This window comes from Platalea leucorodia, assembly GCF_965183815.1.
Source record: "Platalea leucorodia genome assembly, chromosome: 5".
Taxonomy (NCBI): domain Eukaryota; kingdom Metazoa; phylum Chordata; class Aves; order Pelecaniformes; family Threskiornithidae; genus Platalea; species Platalea leucorodia.
Window position 1 is genome coordinate 17,660,322 of NC_138827.1, and position 13,926 is coordinate 17,674,247.

At 57.6% G+C, this 13,926-nt stretch overlaps 1 protein-coding gene across 2 annotated transcripts in view; it reads left to right on the forward strand.

Annotated features, from left to right (window-relative positions):
- Positions 1 to 13,926, forward strand: part of NHERF2 (NHERF family PDZ scaffold protein 2) — a 41,001-nt gene that overhangs the window by 3,143 nt on the left and 23,932 nt on the right. For both annotated transcript variants that reach the window (XR_014228422.1, XM_082314517.1), the window contains exon 2: positions 1,916 to 2,173. Coding sequence is in view for 1 of the 2 variants with exons in the window: in XM_082314517.1 (XP_082170643.1) it covers positions 1,916 to 2,173 (258 nt within the window). In the remaining variant the exon portion in view is untranslated. The remainder of the gene's footprint in view (positions 1 to 1,915; positions 2,174 to 13,926) is intronic.

Consider the following 13,926-nt stretch of genomic DNA (forward strand, 5'->3'; position numbering starts at 1 on the left):
GCCCCCAGTACTCGCAGGGCTGGGGGGATGCTTGCTTCATTGCTGCTCTTGCTATAGCTGTTGGGGAGCACGGCAGCAGGCTGAGCCCCAGCATTGCTCTCCACCGGCTGCTTCTGCAGTCCCTCTGTGTTTGGTTATGGTCTGCGGGACCCTGCTCCCTGCAGTGATTAATTGTGCTGCCCTAATGCCTGGAGCACCCAAACTGCGGGGTCTGGGGGATATTGCTTTGCGGGACTCAGCATGTTTCTCCTGCGTGCTCCCCACAGGCGTTGCCCACCTGTATCTACTGCCACCGCATGTCAGCTGCCTGCTCCCAGGTCTCCTCCAGGAGAAGTGGCCTCACACAGGCACTGCCTTGCAGTATCGGCAGCACTGTCTGATGTCGCATGTAAATAGATCCGAAAGGGAGCAGATGGATTTTCTGGGGCTTGATGGAATAGCACCCTTTAGGCCAGTTACGGATAGGAGCCGTGGGCACGCTGCTGCCCGATGCGGTGTGTGGAGATGGAGGCTGCAGCCTGCAGCAGATTAGTTGGTTCAGGACAAGCAGCCTTGTCTGCAGTCTATAAATTTCTTGGTTGTTTTTTTCATTTGCAGATACCAGCTCTGTTGACCTTGAATGGAGCTTGCAGGGGAGTAAATAAATGCTAGCTAATTGTGCATTAGGTTCATTTACCACTTATAACCTTGGTGGTTGCAGTGTGTCTGGCCAGTGTGACCTAGATCAGAGCAGGAGCCCTGTAAGAAAGCCCAGCGCTGCTTCGGGGGTTTCCCGGCACGCCCTGGGGGGGTCATGGGTCTGTGGTCTTCAGGGCCACCCTATGGCTGGGGATGGCTGCCGAGCAGCATCGCCAGTGATACCACCCCTCCTCCTCCTCCTCGGGATGAAGGCCTGTGCAGGGATGAGGTGGCTGAGCAGAGCCAGCCCTATGTGGCTGCTGGCAGGGAGTCTGGAGGCTGTTTCCCTTTGCCTGACTCCTGTGCACGTCCTGGATTTGCCCTGTTTCCATCACAGCCCACCCTGGTGTGATTTTACCCCCCTGTCCGGCTGCAATCGGCTCCTCCTGGCTCTCCCCGCTGCACCGACACCACGAGCTCCTTTCAGAGTCTCTGCCAGTCACCGATCCCCGTGAAGGAGCCGGGCAGCAGCAGGACAATGGTCCCCATTCAGCGCTGCCTGGAGCTGGATCCCAGCAGGGACGGGCCCATCTCCTGCTCCCAGCACTGGCTTCCCTTATCTCTCCTGGCCCACAGCACAGACCGGGGATGAACGTGCAGATCGGGTTGTTTCTTTCGTAAATCCACCTGGGGCGGGGGGTAGCCGGTACACCGGTGTGGTGGGGAGCACCCAGCAAAGGCAGCCCAGCCACCAAATGCATGCATGGGTGCTCGGTGCTTCCCTGTGCACCCTGGCTCTCCACCCTGCACTGATTATAGGGGAAGGAATCAGTCCCATATAAAGGAAATGAGAGTGTGCAGGATTGTTTGCTTGGTGGGACAGATTGTGTTGTCCCTCTAAGGGACAAAACCAGGCAGCAGGGTTTCTGATGCTTGGGGGGGGCAATGAAGCAGCCTCTGTGAAAGCTCGTGTCTGAGGAGAGCAGGTGATCCCGGGTGGTCTGTGCAGCTACCCTGGGCAGAACTGTCATGTGGGTTGTGGGCCATGGAGTGGAAAGAGCCATCACCATCATCACCTGGGGCTGCAGGCAACAGGCACTCCATCCTGGGGGTCCCCCCAAAGCCCCCGTCTGCCCTTTTCCCCCATCGCTGATGGCTGGAAGTAACAGCAAACTTGCACCCTGCAGCAAGACCGAAGCTGCAGGAGAGCGTGGGGGAGTTGATGGTCCTCGGATCCAGCTCCTGCCACAGCCAGGAGGTCCCTGGGTTTCTACTCAGTTGCTCTTCTCCTTTCCAGGTTGTGCAGCGCATCAAAGCCGTGGAGACAGAGACGCGCTTGCTTGTGGTGGACAAGGAGACAGATGAGTACCTGTGCAGCCTGCGCCTGACGTGCACGGAGGAGATGGTGCACAGTGGGATCCTGCTGAACTCCGGCGTCTCGCCCACCAAATCGGTGGGCAGCGACAACGGGGAGGTCTGGAAGCCACAGCTGGATCTGACCGGGGGCAGCCTCCAGCGGCACTCGCACAGCTTCTCCTCACACGGCAGCAGGAAGGTGAGGGCAGAGCCGGGCAATGCATGGGGCAGAGCTGGGGAGTGGGTGCCACCACCTTGGGAGCACCTCCCTCTGCGCTGCTCTCTCCCCTCCTGCACCCCTCAAGGGTCTTGTGAGCCCTGGGAGCTGCTGGGGGGCTGGTGGGGGGTCATCAGCCCTGGGGATGGGTGACCCAGCCTGGGTCTCGCTCCCCTGCGGGGGGACAGGGCACACAGACCAGGCATGTGGCAGAGCTGGAGCTCATGAATGAGCTTCTCTCTCCTCCTTTATTTGCAGGAGGGAGGGAACATCTGGGGCGAATGTGTTCTCAGCTCTTTGCTTAAATAGGAAGGAAATTAGCTCTTTTTCAAGTGGCCTGGGTCTGGACTGTGATTCTGCAGTAAGTGCCTTTTATTGGTAAACTCCTTTCCAAAAAGGAAAGAATTTGGAGTGGAAAACTTCCAATTTCCATGGCTGCCTTGCTGCTGGGGCTGGGCTGGCGGAGACAGCGCAGCCTTGCACTCGGCAGATAGCAGGGTTTGGTGCTGGCACTGCCCTTGCTTGGGGTGTGAATGTGGTAGGAGTGGTGTGGGTGTTGTGTGGCTGAGTCCATGACTGTCACCTCTCTGCAGCCGTCTGTCCCCTTCCCTTCCATGTCCCCACTCTGCAGCCCCCCTGTGCTTGCTGATCTGTGCCACTGGACAGGGAGTGCTGGTGCTCAACCGCCTCCTCCATTGCAGAGCTGCCATGGGCACACTCCTCCTCCTCCTCCTACCCGGGGAGCTTGCAGGGGCTGCAGGGCCTGGTGGTTGGCTTCTGCCCCCTCAGAGGAGGGGTGGTGGCTGGGTACTGGCCCAGAAGTGGCCGTGGGGCTGCTGGGAGGACGTAGGTGGGTGAGTCAGGAAAGCTTCGTGTCCTCAGGAGCCCCCACAGAGTAACAGCTGAAGAAATTCCCCTGCGCAGATAAGAGGCGATGCTGGTATGAAGCAGGAGGCACGTGTGTCTCCAGCGATAAGGAGGGGGTCTCACCTCTGGCCCTTCCCTCCAGAGCTGTTTGGTATCTTGCAGAGGAGGAACCCCCCTTCCTTGGGGCTGGCAGGGACAGGGGCAGTATTTTTTTTTTACTTATTGCATGATTTGAAGCTGTTTGAATGTCTGTGTGATGATGATGATGGGTGTGCTTCCCCTGGGGGTTGATGCAGTGGGGGGCTGGTCACCCCCAGGACGACTGGTGGGAGAGGAGCTGTTCCCGGGGTGGGCTGGGGGGCGGCTGGGCACAGCCGGGGGCGGCTTTCCAAGCTGGGGATTTCCTATCCTGTCTCTGTTTCGTATGCTGGTTGCAATCCAACAGCGTGTGCTGACGGGAAGTCAGGCGAGGGGAACAGGACGGTCCTTTCCGGCCTTTGGGTTTTGGCTCCTCCAAGGAGAGGGTGGGACGGGGAGAGCCAGGCAGGGCTGGGGTGTGAGGGGGGAGAAGCACCCGCGCTTCCCCTCAGGGGGCTGGGGGCTTTGCCTGGGGCAGTGTGGCTGGGACATTTGGTGCTCGCTGTCTTGGAGCCGGGGCTGGCATTTGGTGGAGCCTGAGCTGGACAAAGGGAGCTGACTCTGGGGACGATGCCCACAATGTGGGGCTGGGGACGGGGGCTGCTGAGCAGGCAGTGCTGAGCATGTTGGGTGCTTGCAGAGGCTCAGGACAGCGGTTGGTTTGCTCCTGCCTCTGCGCGTGGCAGCTCTTTGAAGAGCTGGGTGCTGCAGCCTTTCTCTGCCAAGGTCACTTCTCTGTGCTGTGGCCATGAGTGACCGTGGTATGAGGTCACGGGTGGCCAGAGCAGCAGGATTTGCATCCTGCTCCTGCGCCTTGCAGTCCTGCTTACTTCAGGCTTTTGGTCTGGATGATGTGGCTCTCCTCCTAGGTCCAAAATGGCTGGAGGCCGGGGAGCAATGGTGCACCCCAGTTTCTGCAGTGCTCAGCCTTCCAGCACCATGCCCCTGCATGGGGCAGCTCTAGCCTGACCCTAATCCTGTATATCACCAGCACTGGGCCCACGTGGGGTGCACAGCTCCCGAGTGCAGGGGCTGTTTGGGAGAGATTTCGGTCCCTGACATGGGGCTGTGGCAGCTGGGGTCCAGTTAGAGACTTGCCTTCAACTGTGTTTGGAGGGGACCAGGCTCTGAGCCGGGTGGCACTGGGAGAAGCTGGGCTTGGGCTGGCAGCACTTGGGTCTTTTGTGTAGCTTCCCTGGAGGCGGTTAGTAAAGGAGGAGAAAAGGCAACTCCCTTCCCCCTGCAGACCCCTGGCCCCAGCCTGCCCCTGTGGGAACTGGTGCTGATGCTCCAGGCTGCTCCCAGGGAGCAGCATTTTTTTGAGCAGCATTTGTTTATGTAAAGGCTGCAGTTCTCCTTGATTTGAAGCCGGGTTGTTCAGCGCAGCCTGAAGGAACGAGCAACTGAAACAGAGAGGAGGGAAATCTGGCACCCGGGGCGGCCGTAGCAGTGGGCAGCGGGGAGGCGATGCAGCAGGCGGGGTGGGGATGGCCCTGCCAGCCTCCCCCACACTGCCCCAGTCTTATTTTCCAAGAGGAGTGACCCCCCTGGAGAGCTGACATGGGTGGGGAGGTCAACACGCACCCCTGGCAGAGACCTGGTGTTCAGGACCTTGTGCTCCAGGAACCACGGTAATGCCATGAATAATTCAGCACGTATTTAAAATCAGGCTGCCTGCCCCGAGAGCAGGTCGGCAGGGCTGGCTGCCAGCAGCCGTGTCTGTCACAGCCCTGCCATCCCCGGCACCCTGGGGACTCGTGCCCTGTGTGGCCGTGGTGGCACGGGGAGCAGCGTCTGCCTTGCCCCGTCCTGCAGCGCTGCACCCAGGTCCGTGCCTGGCTGTGCTGTTTGCCTGCTGGCTGCCTGCCCCATGCTGTGTCCCCTGGGAGGGGAGACAACAGGGCACGTGCCCCCATGCCATGCATTCCCCTGTCCCAAACGTGTTCTTGTGGTCCCTGGGCTGTTTTCTGCTTTTCCCTGGAGATCTGGTTCTCCCCTGTCAGGCACCCAGCATCGAGTCCCCAGGGGTTTGGGAGGTAGCAGGCAGGGCTGTGCTGGAGGGCAGGAGGGTCTCAGCGTGGCAGGGGCTGCTCTGGGTGCGTTGGGCGCTGGGTGCTTGGTGGTGGTGGCTTTTATTGCAAAGGTGCCTTTGGGACAGCAGTGTGAGCCAGCGGTGCCTGTTAATTAAATGCCTGGGCTAACGGCGTGTAAAAGGCAGATGTGTTGCAGGGCCGGGCTGGTGCTGAGTGGTGCTGCTGGGAGCTCGCCTGGATGCTGCCGGCCATCCCAGAGGCATTCATGGTGTGCAGGCAGCGTGGCCTGGGGCTGACAGTGCCTTCGCAGGCAGCAGCTTGGCTGCCCCTGCTGCTCCTGTGTGGTGGGATGGACGTGCTGTTACTGGGACCCCTGTTATGGCCACACAGGCTTCATGAGCCATGTTAGCAGTGTCCTTGGGACTTGCTGCCTTGCTGCTTTCTCCAGGTGTGTTTGTAGGAGAAACAAGAACAACAGTAAAGTCACCGAGATGCATTTGAGGTGATGCAATTCCCCTCCATCTCTGCTCTGGTGACACCAAAGCATGACTGTGGGAGGGGTGGGTGTGCAAAGGGACCTTTACAATCAGCTTTTGGAAAACAAACCCAGGTCTTGTTTAGTAGCTCCTGGACTGAAGCAGCCTGTTGTGTCCAGAAATTTTAATGTGGGGCAATTAGTGGCAGATTGTTAATCAGCCCCTGCTCAGGGAGGGACAGTGTCACCCTTAGCATTGCTGCTGGCAACAACTGCAAACAGCAGGAGAACGGGTGTCCATCCGTCGACATAGGGGATTTTGGCTGACTCTTTGCTGTGACAGCGGGCAAGTGTTGAGCCTCCTGTGTGCTGCCGGCCTGCGCTTGAGAGGAGCTGATGTGCCTGGGGACAGATGTGCTGTTTTCTGGAGGAGGATGGATGAGCGCCTGGGTGCCTGTCAGGACCCACAGGTGTGGGGCCAGTGCCGACATTGAGGCAGTAAATATTTACACTTCTGTTTGGGTCAGGAATAAGAACTTTTTCTGTTGCAAATAAAACTTCGCGTTGCAACATCTTCAGCCGCCAGCTTTCTGCCGGAGTGCTGGAAAGGGAGTAACTTGGGACAGATGTTTTCAGAGAACTTTGCCAACTCAGTTGAGGCCCAAAATTTAGGGCTTGTAGAATAACCACAAAGATGTAATAAAACCTAACATGAGCAGAAATGTCTGCAGTAATTATGCGATTAGAAAAAAAACCAACCCCAAAAAATAAGTGCATGGTTTAAATTAAAGCACTTCCCTGCAGCATCCTGCACTCCCTGGGCCCTGGTGGCAGGCTCGGACCTGCGGGGAGAGGGTGGTCGGGGAGGACAGCAGAGCTCATCCTGGTACAACCTGGGTGAGGTTCCTGCTGTGCAGGCAGAGGCCTGGGGAAACCCTCTAGCACAGAGCCTGAGGAGCTGTGGCCGTGTCCCTGCACTGTTCCTTGCCCTTCCCACAGCAGCTGCTTTTGTGGATGCTGCCAGCCTGGCAGTGCTCCACCGTGGGTCCGAAAGGGCGAAGCTGAAAGGAAGCCATGTGTGCGCCCCATCGGAACAAGGATGCATGACTGTGTGCTCTCTGTTTCTCTGCGTAAACAAAAAAAACTTTGCAAAGCCATTTCTGCAGCTGCAGCATGGAGCTGCACCAGGGCTTCAGGGAGCTTGGGTTGCTGCAGTGCTTGGATGAGGGTGTGGGATGGGAGTGTGGCTTGCCATGTCCCTGCTGGGGAAGGGGAAGGGAAGATGTCTGCAGGGAACTGGGAGGCAGGACAGCAGGGCTGGAGGCCCCCTGCCTCCCCGCAAAGAGCAGCATTGCAGTGGGTGCTGGACTACATGGGTCTGGTTACTGCAGGAACTCAGCCGAGGAGCGGCCGTAAAGCCGGGCTTGCTTTTGGGATTAGTGCTTCAATGCTGCCCCAGAGGCAGCACTTGGGCTGGTGTGCGGCGGAGCTGTGGGGAAGCCGGCGGCCCTGTGCTGGCGCTGACCCTGCTACATTATTGATGGTGCTGGGCTCACTGGCATCGTGTGTCATGGGGCTGGGCAGAGTCAGTGCCGGGGCCCCAGGTGGTGTGGGTGGGCTCTGGAGCAGCTCCAGCTTTCAGCATCTTGGGGATGGAGGTTGGGGTGTGTGGCAGCCAGAGGGGCTGTCTCCAGGGACGACAGTGGGATGCTTGCCCCTCACCTGCTGGGCAATGGAGTGGTGGCTCGTGGCGATCTGGGCTGCGGGAGGCTGCTACGCTGTGGGCTTTGCTCAGTGGAGCCTGGAGTGTTTTGCTTTTCTGGGAGCCTGCCCCTTTCCTGTGCAGGCAGCGCGAGAATAAATGCATAAAAATAACTGACTTTTCAGACCATTGGTCCAGTGACTTGGTGCTTGGTTAGAAGGAGCAGGACAAGACCTGTTTTTGCAGAGCTGCCTTTGCGTGAGCATTGGGGTGTTTCAGAAGCTGGTTGCACTTCTGCCCCCCACGGTGTGCAGGCAGCTGAGAGCAGTTTTGTGGTATCAGTTTGGGGCTGGCATGGCAGTGCCTGCAGTGGGGTTTGCTGGAACCTCAGCTCGGGTTGTGATGAGCCTGTGGGGGAGCAGTGTGTGCTGGGTGTTGCCGCAGCACTCGGAGGAGGTGCCGGCAGGGATCTGAGCCTTGTCCTGCTGGATGCAATCCAGATACGAGATGGGACGCTTACCCACGGTGTTGTAAGGTGAAGAAAACTGCGTGTTGCTCTCCATGCTGGAGCATGGCAGGGTCAGCCCTGACTGCCAAATGCCTGGATCCCGCACACTTGCATCCTCCCAGTGCTGTGGGAAGGGTGTTTGGATGCAAAACGCTTCCTTTCATGTGGACTGTGTCTGCGTCCCATCACCCAAAATGTTTGGGAGCCACAGGTGGGCTGCGGGGACAGAGGGAGGGGGCTGAGTGGGTGTCCCATGGCTGCGGCTCGCCTGCCCAGGCTTGGTGTGGGCAGTGGGTCCTGCAGAGGAGCTCGGCTGGGGGGTTATTTTTGTGCTGGGGCAGTGCAGGAAGCCCCTCCCGGGGAGGAGAGCATCCACCCCACGGCAGAAACTTCCTCCGCTGCGATATTTTTAGTGAAACACAAAGTGAGTGGAAGGGAGCGGGAGGCAGGAGGCAGATTAACATCAGGAGGAGCTGTGCCCTGCCAAGAGCCTTTGTTCCTGGGGCCACGAGCTCCCAAGGGACACCCAGTCCTGCAAGGGGACAGCGGGGTCACCCCTGGGACCTGCCACCTCCCTGGGAGGGGGCAGGAGTGTGTAGGGGGTGTTTGCATCCCAGCCCATTGCCTGGCTGCAGAGCAGTGACACTGCTGACACCAAGAGATGCTGCGTGTGGTCCAGCCGGTGATGTTCCCTCCTGCATCCTTGAGTAATCAAAAGCTTTCCCTCAAAATGATTTGAAAACTGATATTAAATGGGAGCCATTCAAAATGCAGCTTGCTCTGGTGCAGCTGGTCCCAGCCCCCTCTGCTCACAGGGATGCGCTCGAGCAGCTTGCTTTAATAACAGCCCCACTTACAAGTGGGCTCCTTGCCAGCTGTTTAATGGTTCTGTTCAATAGTAAAATTATTAAATGGTTTCAAATAAATTAAAAATCTTCTGGCAGAATCAGGGCCTTCTGCATGTGCCCTGGCAGCTGCACAGAGCCTCTGCTGTGACTGCTTCATCCCTTGGAGTTTCTCTGGGATGGTCGGGCTCATGGTCCTGTTGTGGTTGAGGAAACCTTAAAACAGTTGGGTTTTTTTTTTTGGAGGAGGGGGCACACCGCATGTTCCCAGCTCTCTTTATCCAGGACTGTCCCTGGTGCCACTGTGCAGTGTGGCTGGATAAAACACCTCTGGGTGTTTCATCCTGGACCTGGCGGTGCTGTGGGCGATGCTGTGGGTCTGGGTGAATCCCACCTCCTCCTGCCCAATCTCCCAGGCACAGGGCTGCTCCCACCTGAAGAAGGTACCGACATTACAGCATTGCTTGTGGGGAGTAGAAACACGTGGAGCAAAGGTGCTGTGCATATGCTGACTTACAGGCAATGGGCAGGGCATCCAGCTGCCAGCTAGACACACCCGATTTCCAAACGAGGCTTTAAAGAGCTCCTTTTAATCTGTAATCCAACATCCCTTTAGTGCTTGCAGCCCTAACAGCACTCAAGTGCGATGCGATGGCCGTGGCATTGCCTCTGTGCGCTTTGTTCATGCCCTTCGGTCGGAGAGACTGAGGCTGTGAGGTTGAGTGATTTACCCAGCACTATCGGAGAACTCGGTGTATAAATTAAGGTCTGAATTGAGCTGGTTTTGGCTCCCAGTCCTTGGCTCTATCTCTAGGTACGGAGATTTTACAGGCAGTGGTCTTGGGAGACTCCAGGCTGGGATATGAGAGAGAGAGAAAATTAAACTTGTAATCAGCAAAGGGTTTCTCTAGATCCACAGGTCTATAAATAAGGAATTAAAACCCAAGTTGTCGACATAATTATTTCTGGCAAGATCCATGTTGTAATTTAATTTCATTACAGCTTTTGCCTGGACTCCTGAGTGCTTTGGTTCCACTGCTGCGTACGTTTAAACTGTAACCAGACTTGGAGTTGGGTCGTGTTGGCTAAATGTCTCTCTTTCCACTAAAACCTTGCAAGAGTTTGTTACCAGGTGAAATAAGCTGGTGGTAGATGTCCGTTAGTGGCGAGTCTGTGAAAGCCAAATTGAAAAGTAATTTTATGAGCAAGGGGAAGGTAAGAAAGACAATTCCCTGTAGTGCTGCAGTAGTGCGCAGGGATGCTTTGTGGGCGTCTCGGGCTCCAACTGCTCAGCCAGTGATGAGCAGAGGGTCTTTCCCTTGGTGGGGTCTCCAGCCCCGGCACTGAGCTGTCCCGTGTGCTGCCCCACGGCTGGGGATGCTCGAGAAAGGAGCAGGACTGGGAGCAGCAGTGAGTTGGTGTCCGGATGCAGCCCCGGCCCCCTCCATCGCTGTCTGTGGTAAACCCAGTTAAGTGAGAGTCGCCCCTGCACGGACCCGGCAGGAGTCCCGCTGCTCACCCCATGGCGTTATGTGATTAAACCCTCTTATGTACTTAGAGGGACTAATCCTGTTAAAGAAACAAGCAGCACAAAAGGCGGCAGGAGGGCTAATCCCTCCTCTCCTGCCTTGGCGGGCTGAGCTCCCACCCTGGGGTGTGCTGCGGCAGCTCTTCTTGCAGCCCTTGGACAGGGCCGTACCACCTGGCTGCACCGGCGTCCCCTGGGGTGTGATGCTCTGCTGTGGGGCAGGTCTCCAGTGGCTCTTCCCAAGCCCCAACAGCTCCTGCCTTGCCGTGTCTGCAGCCACCGTGGCCGGCACGGGGCTGGCTTGCTCGTACCGGGCTGGCAGTCCCTCAGGAGCAGCCAAAGGCCATCCCAGGTAAATCAGTTAATTCTGGCCCTGCTTGTTCATGGTTAGCAGGATTTAATTAAGACAAGCCCTAATTAGTTCTAAGCGGGGTGAATAGTCTGTTGTGCCTGGAAGAGTTCCCTGCTCTTGTCTGGCAGCTGTTAATGAGCACAGGGCTCCCACTGACATCGGGGAGGCTGAGTCTGTCCTGGGGATGGGGGTACATGGGAGATCCTGCGTCATGCTGGAGGGGTGCTTGGGGCAGCAGGTGGGGATAAAAATTGCCTTGTGCCACTCCTTGAAGCGACTGCTGGGTTTTGTTGGGCACCTGGATCCATCTCTTGGTTTTGCAAGTGCCATGCCAGGGCTGTTCCTGGGCTAGCGACTTTCCCTGCAGCTTTCTGGTCCTCTTCAGCCCTTCCCATGGGCATGGATTGCAGCATGCTCAGAGCCCCACAGCCGGCAGCGGAGGGTGCCTGACACCGCGCACCCACCTTCGCCCGGGGTTTATCAGCAGGAGCAGCTGGAGTCTGGTGGTGGCTCTGGGGGTTATCACGGGAGGTCCTCCCATACTGCATAGGAAATGCACTTTGTCCTGGACCACTTGCTACTGTGCAGGGCTTTGGCAGAGCCACCTCTGAACCTCCTTATCTGCCCCAGAACGGAGGTGCTGTTCAGCTGCCCCAGTAGGAGATAAACACTAGCCCCTCACCCGAGGAGCAGCGGCCAGGAGGGTGCTCGGCTCCCTGTAGCCTTTAGCAAGCAAGGGGCATCTTCTGTGGTCTTCTCATTTTTAAGGAGCTGGGTTTAAAACATCATTTTTGAGCTGAGCATTGCAGCAGTACAGGCTGAGTGAGCGAGCCCTGATGGCATCAGGTCTCAGTTTGATCCTGTGTTTTCCAGCTGTGTTGTGGGACGGAGCTGGCACCAGCATTTTGCAATGGTTGCTGTGGAAGGAGGGTTGAGTTGTGTGGAGGAGGTTGAGAGCCCCAGGCAGAGCCATGGACTTTGGGTGCTGTATTCAGATCAGCTCCATGGGCAGATTTTGTGCAAAAGCTTTGAGTTGTGGGGTTTTGGGAGGAGGGGGTAGCTCACATGTCAAGCTGAGGGCCAGCAGCGAGGCCCCTCACTCCTGCTTTTTGGAAAATTGCACCCCTGGATATTTTATTGCAGGATTTTTAAAGACAAAAGGCCTTACATTTGGTTAACCCCAAGCACGGGTGCCACAGCACTGGCTTTACTTTCATTATAAGGAATGCAGAGGATGTTTGGAGCCCTCCCCCTGCCCCGTTTCCTCCAGCAACCCATGCTGCCTGGCCAAGACAAATATTGGTAGTAAACTATTGAACTTCCCTGGTCCCAGTGCTCCCCGGCGCTCACAGAGCAGTGCCTGTTCTCCCCCCTTCCCCAGGCAGGGGCCAGGCTGGGGAGGTGCAGATGTGTCCCTGTGCTGGGGACAGCTGGGCAGTGAAATGCTGCTGTGTGGCAGCGGGAGCTGGAAGGTGTGTGGCGAGCACACAGCAAGCATGCGGTGAGCGTGCAGCATGCTCCGCAGAGCTGAAGTACCTGCGGGGCTGCACCCAGCTCATCCTGCTGGGCATGGGGTGAACTTGGTGGTGGAGTGGGGTGGAAGGTCAGCCCTGAAGGGCCAGTACGATGGCTTGCGTGGTCTCTCCCACCCTGTATGTGCTTTATTGGGCTCTGTAGGTCTAAATATAGCACCCGTGACCTCTTCCTCCAGGGTCGGGGGAGGACCGGGAGCCATGTCTTCACTGGCCCATGGTGCAGAACACAGGCTTCCCCGTTCTGTGTTAGATGTCTCGACTAACAGCTGGCTTTCTGCAGGGCTGTGGGATATTTATTGACCTGCTGGGGGCTGCACCCTGTCCCCAAAAATTAGGCTTTCAGAGCAGTTCTTGGTGGGTTTGAGCAGGTTGGTGCTGGCTCCCATGGGACGTGGATCACAGCTGGCACTGCAGCAGGGAGGAAGCAGCTGTGGGATGTGGGATGCAGTGCATGGTCCCACAGAATCCACACTGTGTCACAGTGTCCCCTGGGTCCTGCACAGGTACCACAGCGCAGCCATGCAGCCATCGGGGAGAAAACCAGGAGTTAAGAGCTTGAGCAACCTATACCCTTCAGAAAATATCTTTCCTTCCCTGGGTGCGTGGATGTGAGATCCCCACCTGTAACAAGGAGATGGTGGCACGCACAGCAGTTGTCCCCCTGTGCCCACCACAGGGTCTGGGGAGGGAGCAGTGCTCTCCACGGTGCCCGGTGCATTGCACGAGCCCCTGGTGGTCCCTGGCACGTCGCATGAGAGCCCCCACCTTCTTGAGGGGGATTTCACCTAGTGTCGGTGGTGCTGAGCTAGTCACCGCGGTGCAGCCACACTCACCCAGCGCAGGGCTGGGAGGCTCGTGGCTGCAAACGGGGCTCTCTGCTGCTGTGGGAGTGCAAAGCTGGTACAACTGGATTCCTGGTAATGACCTGTGGTTATTAAAGGCAGTGAATGGGGCCAGCATTAACGGGTGATTTGGTGATTGCTCAAGGCTTGGCCTCAGCAAAAAGCTGAGGAGTCCAAAGGGCAGGCTGATACGGCATGGTCAGTGGTTTTATGGTGTGCAGCTCTGGCCAGACCCTCTGGCTGCCTGGGCTGCAAGCGAGCACAAGCTCACATGTGGGGTGTGATTTGGGCCCTGCCCTGGGCAGGAGGCTCCATTTGGGATCCATTGCCTGTCCTTGGAGCAGTGCTGAGGATGTTGAGATGTGCTGCCGTGGGTGGCAGTTGTGCTTCTGATTTGGGGTGCCGTGGAGCGGGGCACGTCTCCCTCCCGGGGGCCACTGCAGCATGGCCCCTGCAGAGGGAGGGAGCACTGTGCGATCGGGGAAGCTCTCCTGCTTCCTTCCCATCTTCTGCAGCAATCCCTCCCCTTGCCCCGGGGGGGTTCGTGGCAAGCGTGGGAAGGACTTTTCCCCCTGTTCCAGCAGCTCCAGCCGTGGTTTGAGCCCTGCACAGTGACTGATGCTCTTTGCCTCTTTTCCCTCCTACCCACTGGAAAACAGATCCCTCTAGATCTGATGAGATCCCTTTGCATCCAGAGCGGAGATCCAGTGTTTCTCCTCTTGGACAAATCCCAGCCTGCCAGGACCCGTGCTGCTGCCCTGCGTTGTCCTGGAGCCCATCCCTCTGGAGCAGGGGGGCTTGCCGGTATCCTGGCTGCATGTTCCCTTGGCAGATCATGCTGGAAAAGTTGTGTCTCTCAAAGAAAACACATGCACGTGGCGGTTTCGGTCTCCTCTGTCTGTCCTCTCTC